The sequence below is a fragment of the Porcisia hertigi genome, chromosome 5 (assembly GCF_017918235.1).
Source record: "Porcisia hertigi strain C119 chromosome 5, whole genome shotgun sequence".
Lineage (NCBI taxonomy): Eukaryota > Euglenozoa > Kinetoplastea > Trypanosomatida > Trypanosomatidae > Porcisia > Porcisia hertigi.
Genome location: NC_090564.1, coordinates 269984 through 283678, shown reverse-complemented (window position 1 = coordinate 283678; position 13695 = coordinate 269984). Strand labels below are relative to the sequence as shown.

Genomic DNA, 13695 nt, shown 5'->3' with positions numbered 1-13695 from the left:
CAACACACAAAAACAAAGTGTGTGTGTGTGTGTGTGTGTGCAGGGGGATGGGGTGAGGTGGAGGGAGGGAGTAAGGGGGGATGGGGTGGGTGGGGGTGCGTGTGTGGGTATAAGCAGGAATGGGGGGGGGAGGCGAAGAGCAAACGACAATGTAAATACATGTACATGTATATATACACACACATACATACATACAAACTTGAGCGCTACAAAGAGCGCACATGCACACAAACAAAACGCATAGCGACAACGGACAGCCACACCGACCATGTGCAGATATAAACGAAGAGAGAGAAGCAAAGGAAGGTGTGTGTGTGCGTGTGTGTGTGTGCGTGTGTGTGTGTGTGTGTGTGTGTGAGGGGGGGGGGAAGGGGGCGAGAGCAGGAGGGAGAAGGGTGTCCCCGGCTGTCGGTGGTGGTGGGGGGCGGGCATTCACACTGGAAGAAAGAAAAAAAAAAGAGAGAGCGGCAAAGGCGAGTGCGCGTACAGTCTTTTTAACCTTGTGGTACGGGGCCACACACACACACGCACATATATATATATATAATTCACACACGTTCCCAAGTGCCAGGCTTTACCCCCCCCCCCCCAAAAAAAAAAAATTACGATTCGTATCATTGACGGTGGTGTTCGTGCGCTGTGATTTCCATATCGGGGAGGTTATTCATGTCATCCAAACCACTGAAATCTTCGTGTTTTCGCAAGGCACGCGCTGTAGCGAACGTTGTACGGAGTCGTTCCAGAAGCCCTCGATTCTGTTCGCCGCTGCCACGGGCTGGGGTGCTCGGCTGATGCAGGGAGTCTACCGAAAGACATGCAAACAACATATCTTCATCATCGACGGTGGTGGTGGTGGTGGTGTAGGCGCCCAGCTCATTCAATAGCGGTGTGTCGCGTGGCTCCTCCTCCTGTCGCTGGTGCACGGCAGCTCGCGCCATTTGGGCTGTTCCGTCGTTGTCGCGTGCCGATGTCATCAAAGAGGGGGGGTAGTCGTACACAGTGAAGAGGCATCCGCCTTGTTTAGACTGTGGTGGTGTCGTCCACAGAGGAGGTGCAGAGCTCATCAGAGAGGCGGTGAGTGAGGAGGCACAATCGGCGTCGCTGCCACCGCTGTTAAAGCCCACGTCTCCTCTCGCCCCACTTCTCTCGTTTATGCCGCCACTGCTCTTGCTGGACGATACTGGCGCCCCCAACCTAGAATGTGTGCGTGGTGTGCCGATAGAAGCCCCGGCGACATCAATGGACTTGACGTCCCTGTCGAGGCAGGCGGTGTTTCCGTGCACACCCTCGAGATCCCTGGGCGACATTGTTGTTGAGGCACGACGCGCCGCAATGCGATACCTTTTTTCGCCCTCGCTTTTGTCTTCACTGGCCAAGTGCTCGTGCTCGTACTCGTGTGTGCCGCCACCACAATGGGCTCTCACCGAGGCGGGGTTACTGCTACTACTGTGCTGATACATATAGGCTAGGCGCCGTGGAGACACCTCTGCGCCACGCATCACCAAGGGGTCCATCGCGGCGAAGCCACAGCGCGCAAGGAAAGCTTCAAGGGAGGCATCAGCGGACACAGGGGAGTAGTGCGGCGGCCACGGCATCGCCGTTGCAGATGCCGTGGTCACCGACACCACGTCGGAGGGTTCCCCGGGGGCATCCTTCATTACACCCTTCCGCGCCGGCTGCGGCACATACGTCGATCGTCGACTCTCGGTGACGTGTGCGCGGCCCTCCTCTTCCCGTAGAAGTCGCTGTTGCTCGGCAAGGCGCAAGCGTAGCAGCACATTCGCTTGTTCCAACTCCATCACGTACGCCTCCGACGCTGCCGGCGTGGGCCGCTCGTGAGAGGTGGCAGCCCCAACGGCTTTTATTACAGAGGACTCCGATTGCAGCGGCTGCGGTCGCTTTGACCCTGTCGTGAGGGAGAGCAGTGGTGATCCAAGAGGGTGCTCGTGCTCCCGCTGTGGTTCTGGGGGATGACTGGCTAATGTCTGCATCTTCTCTGCGGTTGGACGGACGCCGTCCCCAATGGGCCCTGTAGTTTGAACCGTCGCCATTCCACCGCTGTTGCTTCTGCCCGTGCCAATGCCAGCGGTGCTCGCTGTGCTGCAGTGGTGGTGGCTCTGCGGCGCGTCCGCCGCAGCCAGCATGTCTCCTCCAGCGTTGTTTTTTATGGCTCCCCTAGCCGGAGAGTCGTGAGTCAGCAGACCGTGTTTCATCGATTGCACGCTTTCTAGTAGGAGCGTGTCGTCGACAGCGCAGTCAGACACGATAGACTCCACCTCACCGACTGCGGAGTCTGTAGAGCGGGGCCTCGGCAACGCGGCGGGGCTGTAGGGGAGCGCCATCAAAGAGGTGCCCGCTGCTGCCAGACGTGGGCTCAGAGTTGTTGCTCCCGCCGTGGCACCAGCGCTGAGGGCGGAGGCGGCGGCGATCAGCTTTCGCTGTAGCTCCATGCGCCGCTGCGTAATGGGGTAGGTAGGGGAGAGGAGGGCGCGGGCTGAGGCGCTGTCCCAGTATGCGCTCTCCTCCACAGCTTTGTCGCCGCCACCACCCACCTCCTCCTCGCCGTCGTCGTCGGCTCCGACTCGTGGGCTCGGTGGCCGCGGGGCAAGGCACCACCACTCCTGTGCTGCGGCAAGGGGGGTTCTTTCCTCATTTTCGATGCCGCGCTCCAGACTCATGAGCGGCTCGAGGCTACTGACGCCGGCATTCCCAGCCCCACCGCTGCTGTTGCTGCACACCACCCTCGGCGCTCTGGGGGTCTCGTGGAGAAGACCGCGAGCACTGCCGCCACCATGCGAGAGAGGCGGTGACGGGATGGCTCCTATCGCCGCACTGGCGTTGAGCGTGCTGGCGTACTGCTGCTGGAACGTGGCAGCGGCGAAGTAGCTGAGGTGTCCCTCCAGCCACCACGTGTACGTCGCGAGCTGCTTCAGACGGTTCTGGGCGGCGGCGACGTCACCGGCGAGCTGGTGTATCTTCGCCAGCGCCGCTGCCGCCGCTTGCGCGTCTGTTGTGCAGGTGGCTGTTTCATTGAGCTTCGCGTGGCTCTTCACGGTTTTCGAAAGCTTCGCGAACCGCAGAGTAGAAATTGTTTCCTGTGCATCACGCAGGTCTGGGGATATGTTGCACAGCAGAAACGTGATGGCATTGCCGCCGAGGTTGCTCTGCAAGATGTGTGTGAGCTTGCTGTCGCGGTATGGGATGTGTGGATCTGCTGTGGGGCCTGTCAGCGATGCAGCACCGCTGGAGGATGAGGGCATGAGGGGGTTCGAGGGCGATCCACTCGATGCCGAGCTAAGCTGACGCATCACGTTTCCCAGTGCAGAGAGAGAGCGATTGATGTTCTGCGCTTCCTTGAGACGCAGGCCGTGCGCACCACTGTGACCGACGCGCTCCGATCCGGCGAGATCAACGAGGGTCAGTGTGGAGCGGCGTGTGTAGGAGACAGCTTTTGATTCGTCCAGAGAGCGGTGCTCCCGCTGTTCCACGCGCACAAAGAAAAAGGCATGAGAGCGGCTGCTTTTTTGGTTCAGCGCTGTGCTGCCCACATGCCGCTGCTTCAGCGCTAGCTGCACCGCCTCCATAGCTTCCTGAAGATCGTTCACTCGGTGCTCGCGCAGGCCTTTGATGTACACGGTATCACCCCCTGCGCTACGTGCGGGTGCCACTTCTTGCCGTATTTGGAGAGGCGTCGCTTCCCGCGTCGCGGTCTGCGCGGCCCACCTTGTGGATGCCCTCTTGGACGACCCCGTGGCTGGGCTGGTTCTATTATGGGAGGTGAGGCGACCCCTATTCGCTACGGGGTTCCCGCCCACGGCCCCAACTCGCTGCGACACACTTCTGCGCATGGACACCGCGGACGATGATGAGGAAATAGGCGGCTGGCTACACCCGCGCTTGACAGGCGACCCTGCCATGGAATTGCTCTCCAGTGTGTTGACGGTTGGCCGTGATGCCGCAGGCTCATCGTCGTCGTCGTCGTCGTCGCTGCTGTTGCGGCGACCATCCACTGATGGCCCGCTGTCGCTGTGGCGATGTGCCGCGGCGGATGGGTGAGAGGTCTCCTTGTCAGCCACCTTTCCCTTTTCTTTTAGTAAGTCACCAGGCAGTAGGTCACGCAGATTCTCGTTGTACAGTTCCAGTGCACTGAGTGTAACCTGCCACGACGACGACGGCGGTGGCGGCGCTGCGGATTCATTAGGGCGTCGTTTGCCGCCACCGTGTTTTGCCTCCAGCTCGAGAAACAGACGGTGTAGCATGCGGGGAAGCAGTCCAATATTCGCCGCGACGCGCATCCGCTCACCATCATCATCGTCGTCGTCGTCGTCCTCGTGGTGCTCCAACGCCTCTCCTGACGCCGTCCGTGACGCCAGCCACCGCAGCGTCCTCTTTGAAATCACTCCCCCGTTCAGCCCAGCGATGGTGTGTGTTTTGCCGCTACCGCTTTGTCCGTAGCACATAACGGTGCCGTTGTAGCCCTGGAGCACGCGCGCCACCGCGCGCTTGCCGATGATCTCCATGACATCCTCCTGCGTCGCGCGGTCGTCAAAGACGTTATCAAAGTGGAAGGAAAGGGCACGAGTTCGCTGCTCTACAGCAGAGCCGTTTGCTGCCGATGTCTCCATCGTGTTCGCCCCCCCAGAGACCCTCGCTGCAGCGACAGGGACGCAGAGAATAGAGCCACTCGCCGCGTCGACCCTCACGCAGCTTTCTTCTTCTGTCGTGTTGGGGCCATCCGCATCGATGGGCTCCGTCTTTACGAGTTTGGACCCCGCTTGCGTGTTCGCGGATTGCTGCCTGCTCAACGTAGCGCCGTGGAGCTTGCGTGGACGATCGTGCTCTGCGTTTGACAATGCTGCATTGTGGGTTAGCAGCGATGCTCGCGGACGCACGCGCACCGCAACGAATGTAGTCATGCCCCCATCAGCCACGCCGTCGTTCTCCTCCTCCTTTCCCTTGACTGTGGCCGCCAATTCAGTGGTGTTGCCTTCCGACCGCGCTGGCGAGCTCTTGCTCAGTGGCGGTGTGGCAGAGCGCGTCTCGTGGATGGCTAGGCGGTCATCTTCTTGTACAGAGGCCTGCGTCTCAGTGGTGTGGCGGCGTACGCTTCTATGGTGGCCATCAGCCACCTCCTCGCCGTCGCCTGCGGCAACGATATCCAGTTCCGCCTTACCGCTGCGTGTCTCGTCGCGCCGCGGGGGCTCTGACAGCAGCGGGGCCGCATCAGCGACATTCTCAGAGTCCACTGTCTCCGCATTCGGTGACACCACCGTCGCCGTACTGCTCTTAGCAGGGAGCTTAACTGTCGTGTCGTATTGCTGCTGGCGGTGCCGCCCCAGCGCACCCACCTCGGCCACCTCCGTGTCCTCCTGCAGTGGATTACAGGGGTCGGCATCCACACAGCTACTCTTCACTCCCGCTTTGGCGTTATTAGAGTCGAGCACCGTCGTTTGGTCTTTCGGGTTCTCCGGGTACGTGTTGGGGGTTTCAGATGCCTTCGTGGTGAAGGCGGCAACGGGAGGCTGACCGGCCCGCATGCTAGCCGCGCTACTCTTCTGGGGGCCAGTGAAAGTGGGATCCGTTGCGTAAGAGACCGAGGCTTGGGCCGGCTGCTGCTGCTGCGGGTCTCGGGCGCCTGCCGATTCTTTTGGCGGGGCAACTGATGCGGTTGCTGCGGTGTCGTGCGCGGATTGCCACTCAATGAAGGTGGCGAGGTCTTTGTGTACTGTGCGCCTGCTGCAGCTGCCGGCGGAGACGGCCAGCCCGGGTGTGTGCTGCGACCTCTGCGGCTGCGATGGCGAGTGGTCAGCGATGTCGGTGGCGCTCATCGACGCTGTCGTCTCGGTCGAGGTCCCAAGGCTCTTGTCCGTCGCTGTGTGCAGGGACGTCGGCACCCGGCGCGCAAGGGGATGCGGTTTCTGCTTGTTCGTGCTCTCTGGACTGCTGCTGGCATCCTGCAAGAAGTCCTGCTCACCCTCGAAGCGGTCTCCGCTGGTATTTTGGAGAGAAGAGGGCGGCGCACCATCCTTTGAAGCGCAAAGCGGGGGAATGCCTTCAGTTGGCTGCTGCAGGGTTGTCGAGTGCAGGTCTGTCTGCTGTGCCATGGATGTGGCGGTTGGGCGTTATGGGTGTCGACGAACTGGTAGGTATAGGCCAGCGTAATAGGTCAAACCCATTCTCTCCCCAGACACACACACACACACATGCACACACCCATTCGGGTTCTTTGTCTCTCTCTCACGGATGCCAGAGGAGATGACAGCACAAAGAGCGCAGATCCACCACCACCACCACCACACTGACAATAAAGTGAAGATGTGTTGTGTGTGGTTGCTCTGATGCGGTTATCCCAAAAGAATGAAGGAAAAAAAGTGAGGAGAGGGAGGAGGAGGAAGAGATAGGAAAGCCTTGGAGAAGGTAGTGTGAGTATGCATCAATGTGTCGATGTGGGCTTCCGTGGCGGAGGCTGTGATTGAAGTGGTGATCCACGGGGATGTGCCTTCAGCTCGACCACTTATCTGGCTCACTCTTTACTCGCTCTCCCTCCCTTTGCGTTCTCCAGGAGGGGTCCAGAGCGCCCTCTTTGTGTGTGTAGGTGTGTGTGTGTATATAAATACACACACACACAAAAAATAAAAATATAAATATAAATAGAAACGAGTAACTGAATGGAATACCAAGGGGTGGCTGAGAGGACCTGTGCAGCGCTCAAGTGTGGAGAAAGAATCTCTCTCAGATGTGTGCGTGTGTGTGTGTGCGCCTTACCTATAACTTGTGTTGCAGCCGCCATCCCTCTCTCTCTCTCTCTCGTTATACACCACGAACCCCTCAACAAGCACGTTTTCACTTTTTTTTTTCCATGCCATTTATCCCCACAGCGCACCCTTCGTGCGTGGCAATATGGCGTGTTGCCTGTGTCTTCTCTTGTTTTCCCCCCTTATACCCGTTTACACGTGTGTCACTTAGGGCGACGAAGCACCAACTCGATCGCGAGGTCGGCCATTCGATGAGTTTTTAAACGACTCATGCATAAAACATAACGCAGACGAGCCATTGGCGCCGCGAAGTCCCCATGAGAGCACCGCATGACGCGCCCAACCTCGTCTCCTCTCCCCCGCCCGGTGTGTGTGTGTGTGTGTGTGTGTGTGTGTGTGTATACACATACATACATACACAAGAATAGCTGCATGCCTTATACGCGTCACGAGGCTGTGGGGCCGAGAGGGGGAGGAGGGGGGGGGGGGGAGGAGGAGAGTCAGTTGCACACAAACACATGTTGGGGGACCTCTTCCCTCCTTTCCCCTCCCGCTCCGCTCTGCCCGCGGCCTAGCAGCCAGCCGTTACAGTTGTCGGTCGCGCATTCTTGCGCACCACGCGTGTCTGCTCCGGGTCAAATCCTTTCTCTTTCGAGTTGTACGTGGCCCAGGTGGGCGTCGTGGCGGCGTAGTCCAGCGATGTGAAGTCTGTGCGCCCCGACTCGACTAGTTCGTAGAAGCGCTCGTAGTCGATCCACGTGTGCCAGCGGTCATCGAAAAAGAATTTGTCCAGTGCGATAAGGACGCAGCAGCTGTGTTCGTGTTCGCACGCCACGTGGTACGGGCGGTTGCGTTCCTCGACTGGGATGACAATTGCCTCGTCGTCGTCGCTGCCGCCGCAGCCCTCCGCAACCTTGTTCATCTGCGGGGTGCGGTAGTGCGGTTGCCGGCGTGCCATCTCGGCACAAATCGCTTTGCAGAAGCCTATTACTTCATCATGCCGCGGCACGTTGTCCTTCATGTTGAGCGTGCTGCTGGGACTCGTGCCGCAGTACGTGACGCCCTTCACCTCGATAAAGTCAGGCTTCCCCATCTCGACAAGGTCTGCGTAGGCTTTAACGTTCTCGGTGTTGTACTGGTTCACCAGCGTCAACCGGAACACGGTGCGTTGCGGCTTCTTTGCGAGTTCCTTCACGCAGCTCAGACAGCGATCCCAGTAGTCCTCGAAGAGCGGTCGGTCGATTCGCTTCAACTCCTCTGGTGTCGGGGCATCAATGGAGAGATAGAGCTGGACGACTGGCTTCAGATCCCGCAGCTGCTCTGGGAACTGCGCGTTCGTCACCATGAAGGAGGAGATATGATGCGCATGCAGCAAATCGCAGAAGCCGTTGATCTGTGGATACATGATCGGCTCGCCGACGAGGGAGAGCGCGCAGTGACGGATTTGCATGGCCGTGGCCAGTCGCTCCGGTGTTACTCCCGGGACGCCGCGCATCTGCTTGATCATCTGATAGTGCCCCGCCATCCCCTGCGCGATGAGCAGCTCCGGTGGGTCTTGCTTCCAGCGAAAGTGACGCGAGACGGGGTTCGTGTGATGGCGCCAGCAAAAGACACACTTATTTGCACACGCCAAGCTCGGTGTCATCTCCATGCACTGGGAGGAGTTGATGTTGTAGAAGGTGTGCTTGTAACACCCTCCCCGACCACGTAGCATCGACTTGGTCCACCGACACAGCTTCACGCCCGAGTGGGAGCCAACCAGGCGGTACCCCTGTTTTTCCAGGCTCTGGCGCAGCTTCGGGTAGAGCAGCTCGGGCAGCTCGTTCGGGTCCTTGTTGAGGTCAAACTCGGCGTCGTCGGTGCCGTCCCACACGAGATCCTCAACATCGTCCATGTCGTCCTGCTCCGCGTTGTCGCCGTCCTCGTCCTCGCTGTCGCTGTTCTCGTTGGCGGCCGCATCGTTTGAAGCCGGGGATGCCTGACAGCAACACGAGCCGTCCTCATTCCCACAAGCTGCCTCACGCGCGTCGGATGTGGTGGAGGGTTTTGTGGTTGTGGCTGCGGCTCTACCGGCCTTGCTGGTGCGCGCACCAGCGGCGACAAGTCCTGCTGCCGCCATCTCGGACTTCTTCCTCACGATCACCGTGCCGTCTGCCTCAAAGGTGGCACGGCTCAGCCAGTTCAGCAGCGTTGTCGAGAAGATGCGGAACAGCGACTGTGTTTTGGCTTCTGTGGCGTACACAGGTGGAACCACGAACGGCGGTGCACCCAGGCCGCGGCACCATTCGTGGAGGTTCTTGGCGAAGGTATTGAAGCGCCGCTCACCGTAGGCGATGTCACCGAGACCGAAGACGGCAAAGCGCTTGCGGGCCAGCGTGTCGCGCGGGACGCGGTGGTCCTCGAAGGCGTCCTTCAACATGGCCTCGAATGCCTGCGACCGTGGCGGCGCGACGCCGTCCGTATACGTGCTGGCTATGAAGATGATCAGGGCGTATTGGTTCTGCTCGAGCAGCGTATCGACGCGGCACACGTTCTGCCTGCCTACACGCGCAATGGCAGGCGCAGGACTTGAGGCGGTGTTGTTGGCCTCTTCATCTTCACGCATCTCCATCACCCGAACCATGGGGCAGACGGCACCTTCAGTCGTCATCGTCGTCGTCGTTGTCTGTAACTGCGCCGTGATGAGGGAGAAAAGTTTGTGTGCCAGCGCCAGCGAGTTCTGTGATTGCGTTGCGTAGGCAATGAGGATCTCCGGTGGTGAGGTTGATGGTACTGAGGATGCGGCCACCACTGTCGGCGATGGCGTCATCTGCTGTGCCGGCGGTGATGGTGGGGGTGCGGACTGCACCAGTGCTTCTGGGGGAGGCGAGAAGGCAACACCGAGCTGCTTCAGTTCCCTTTGCACCTCTTGAGTAAAGTTTTCAATGTCTTCTACGCCATCAGCAGCGCTGGTGGTGGTGGTGGAGGCCTTGCGACGTGCGTGGGCGGAGTTGGCGAGATGATTATACAGAAGAAACGCCACAAGCGGCAGTCCAACACTGACAAGCAGTTGCAGCAGAAAGGCGATCATTGTAGCGATGTTGTCGGAGGAGCCTAGATTGACACTTGTATCTGAACCAACCCTCCGTCCTCCGTCCTTCTCTCTCAACCCCTCTGCGCTGGACTGAGAGAACAACAGCAAAAAAGAAAAAAGAAGAAGAAAAGGAATCCAGTTTCTACTTTTTTTTCTCCTTGTCTCACGTTTTCTCTTCGGTATTTGTGTGTGTGTGTGTGTGTGTGTGTGTGTGTGTGTGTAAGTGGGGAGTGAGGTGGATGCTGTTGAGTATACATATAGATACATACACATATATATGTGTGTGTGCGTGGGTGTGTGCGTGGGTGTGCCAGTGTTCAATACAGTCGACATCCGGCAGGGGGACAGCTCCCCCTTCCCCCGACTCTTTTAGAGATACGTTCAAAAATTTTTTTTTGTCAATGGCGGCTCCGCCCCTCTGTGCTGCCCGACTTTGGGGCCTACTAAAAAAAACAAGCGTACACGCGCGTTGACACAGACAGACAGACAGGCGGACGGGAAGACCCCCGCTTGTCTGTCCACAGCTGTGCATCCTGGTGTGTTTATTTGACACTGCACTCTCTCCTTTTTCGCTCTCTGGTGATGCAAATATTAGCACGAGGGCACACACACCCACAAAAAAAAATTAAACAAACAAACGAGTGTAGTGGGATGTGGTGGTGGTGGGAGGGGTGGGAGGGGGGAGGGGGAGGGAGAGAAGCACAGGAGCCCGCGTTTCCCCGTACCATAATGATCGCCGCCCCTCCCCATCCATGGGACTGCAGTTGATTCCACCATCACCATCAACAAGACAAAACAACAACAACAGCAGCAGCAGCACAACGAATAATAAAGATAAAAAAAAGTGAGAGTGAAACAGGGAACTACCAAGATAAGGCACCAGACACACACACACGCACACACACACACACACACACGAAGGCCCATCACTCGATGCAGGTAGCCAACCTCTTCACCATCTTCAAAAAAAAGTGTGCCACGTTGAGCACAGTAATGCTTGAACATGGCCATGATGGCGGTGTACGGGGAGGAGGAGGAGGGGAGGAGGGGTAGGGGGGGACGCTACGCCGTAGCTTTGCAGTATGCGCATTTGGATTGCTCTACTTTTATCTTTCCGCCTTTTTCTTTTTTGCACGGTTCTTCTCTCGGTCCTTTGGTGTTTTTTTTTTGGTTTAGTCGCTTTGTCCGTCACTGTGTGGAGCACCGCGGTCAACGATATACCGTGATCCACCCGCTACCCCTTTGCCATCACTGGGCCCCGTTTAGCAGCCGCAGCGCTGCGATCAGCCGCTGCTTGGCTGTATCGGAGTCGTAAAACTGGAGTGCGCTGACCGCTTGGCTCGCCAGCTTCTGTGCGTCGATCATCTGGTCCACAGAGGGCTTAAAACCGGTTCCCCCAACGCTGCTGTGGCTGGTGGGGGCACGTGGGTGTTGTTGCTGCGGTGGGGGTAGTTGGTGAGGCTGCGGTGGGGCGTACGAGTTCATCGTGGACGGCGGCGGCAGCGGCGGCGGCGGTGGCTGCTGCTGCGCGTCGAGTTTGGCCGTCGCCGGGGGTGGCGCGGACGATGGAGGGGATGCGTTGTACTGTGCAGCGCTGGGCGGCGGCGTCGATGAGGAGATGAAGTGGTTTGCCGGGGCGGCGGTGAAACCTGGCGCCTGGCCAGCGGCGTTGGCGCAGCTGCCGTGGACGGCCTCATCCTCGACACCCTCCATCTTGTTGGGACTCACGTACGGTTCCTTCGTCTCGAGGGCTTTTTTCATGCGTGCGGCGATGTATTTGGCATACTTGCTCTTCTGTGCAGCAATCGTGTCCATTGTGCCGTCTTCGGTGAACTGCGCCGTCGCCTCGAACAGCACGGAGGCGGTGTAAAACAGACGCACAATTGCCATGGTCGCGCTGCCTGTCCGCTCCGCGTCATCTGCGCATGTGAAGATCATCAGCGCAAACTTGGTGAGCACCGTCCGCCCATCAACACCTTTCAGTTGTTCACCGAGTTTTGCCTTCGAGGCCTCTAGCGCGTCTAGCAAGGTCATGAGAAAGGCAGTGCCTTCCTTGTCGTCCTTCTTTCGCAGCCGCATGCACACGAAGGCGACGTGGGTGCATAGAAAATACGCTACGAGTGGCTCCCTGTCCTCAAACTCGTGTGAGCGCTGCAGGAACGGCCGCACCAGCGGCATCCACGACTGAGGCACCTTCGCTAGCAGCTTATCCGACGACATCATTTTTGATTAGCCCACCCGCGGTTCTGCATACACACACACACACACACACAAAAATATGCTGAGTTTCTCCTCAGTTAAGAAACATAAAATGGGCTCACCTGTATTCGACTCTTGGCCTCAGGCTTGGATGATCAAGAGGGTCGAAAAAAAAAGAGGAGGGATGGTCAGAGGGAGTGGTGGGGGCCTGCTCAGCGACAGAGCAGGCGCTGCCACAATCACAAGGTACCAACGGAGAAGCCGCTAGAAGCGTATATATATATATATACGCACACACAAACAGCAGCAAAAGCAAAACTGGAGAACGAATGCGGGTGGGAGAAGGGAAGGAGAGGGGAGATGCGGGAGACAACAGCCCAATATGTGTGCACTGTGCTCTGCTGTGCGTCTGGTGGGTGAGAGGGCGGAGGGTAGGGGGAGGGGGAGGGGGGCGGTAGTAAAAAAAAGGGCAGCAACAAAAGAGAAACGGGGAAGAGATTTGTGAATGATGGCTTGTATGCGTGCGTACGCGATGGGAAGGGGTGGGGGGGCGGAGTAGGGGCTGTGACTGTGTGTGTATGTGTGCCTATAGGTGTGGGGCGTGAGACTAGGCCTTGCTGCGTATGCGCGTGAGAGGGGAGGAGGATATAATAATAATAATAAACAGAGAGACAGAGAGAGAGGAGGCACGAGATGCGTGTTGGCTGGTGACAGAGAGGAGGCCACCAGCATATCATGGCGGCACATAGCGACGAAAGAGATGTGCATTGTTATTATTTGTTTTCTGGTCGCTTATCAGTTCGAATGGGATGAGAGAGTGGGAGGGAGAGAGGTCTCACTCTCTCTCCCTCTCTAGTAGTCGTGTGTGTGTGTGTGTGTGCTCTTTGGGTACTGCATGAAGATTGAACTACGCATGTCGGTGGCACCTCCACCACCCGGCGGCAGGAGCAGCAACGATAGCTGCTGCTACCGCCTGCTACTTACGAGAAAGGGAGGCAAAGCAGAGGAGAGGAGGGTAGAGGGGGGGGGGAGAGAACGAGCACCCGTTCCCTGAACGCAAGTCCCAGGGAGATGATATAGAGTCACGCATACGCATGTGCACAGGCAGAGGGCCTCCCTCCCTCCCTCCCCTCCCCCCCTCCCCCAAGAGAAGAGCAGCAAGCAATAAAGCATCAGAATTAACAACCCCCCCCCAAAAAAAAAGGCACAGAAGAACAGCAGCAACAAAAAAGAGAAGTGCGTATGAGTGTGAGTGGTGGTGGGTGGGTGGGGGGGGAGGTGATGGCGTGCACACCGGTGAAAAAAAAAAGAGGGAGACGATGGCATCGATAGCCGCCGTGATCCTGTTGTGGAGGACAGGCGAATACGGCAGGGGGGGGGTCCCGTAGAAGGGGGTCGGTACTCAAGGTCGCACCGAAGCGAGATGAGGCAGGGATGGGTGGCGTGTTCATATGCAATACCAATGTGTACTGTCACGGCGGCGGCGGTGGGGGGAGGAGGGCGGTGAAGTGCCGCTGTTCCCCCCACCCCCCCCCCCTCTCCCTGCCCTCTTCTCTCAGGCACCATACTCGTCAATCATGGCGGTGCCCGCCCTCCTCGGCCACCCCCTTCCCCTCCCCGAGAAGAGAGAAGAAAAAAATTACATCACCCAGTGTCTCACACGTGAAT

The 13695-nt window shown here is 58.3% G+C and overlaps 3 protein-coding genes across 3 annotated transcripts; all 3 read right to left on the bottom strand.

The window, feature by feature from the left end:
* Positions 1-614: 614 nt before the first annotated feature.
* Positions 615-6104, bottom strand: JKF63_07404 (uncharacterized protein; the record flags this gene model as incomplete). Its single annotated transcript, XM_067903343.1, has 1 exon — positions 615-6104. One exon carries the CDS (start codon positions 6102-6104, stop codon positions 615-617), a length of 5490 nt encoding a protein of 1829 aa, XP_067759653.1.
* A 1222-nt stretch (positions 6105-7326) lies between these two features.
* JKF63_07403 (uncharacterized protein) lies at positions 7327-9825 on the bottom strand (the record flags this gene model as incomplete). Its single annotated transcript, XM_067903342.1, has 1 exon — positions 7327-9825. One exon carries the CDS (start codon positions 9823-9825, stop codon positions 7327-7329), a length of 2499 nt encoding a protein of 832 aa, XP_067759652.1.
* A 1251-nt stretch (positions 9826-11076) lies between these two features.
* On the bottom strand, positions 11077-12051 carry JKF63_07402 (uncharacterized protein; the record flags this gene model as incomplete). The annotated part of the gene is made up of 1 exon (XM_067903341.1): positions 11077-12051. The coding sequence occupies one exon, from the start codon at positions 12049-12051 to the stop codon at positions 11077-11079; it is 975 nt and encodes a 324-aa protein (XP_067759651.1).
* Between the last annotated feature and the right edge of the window lie 1644 nt (positions 12052-13695).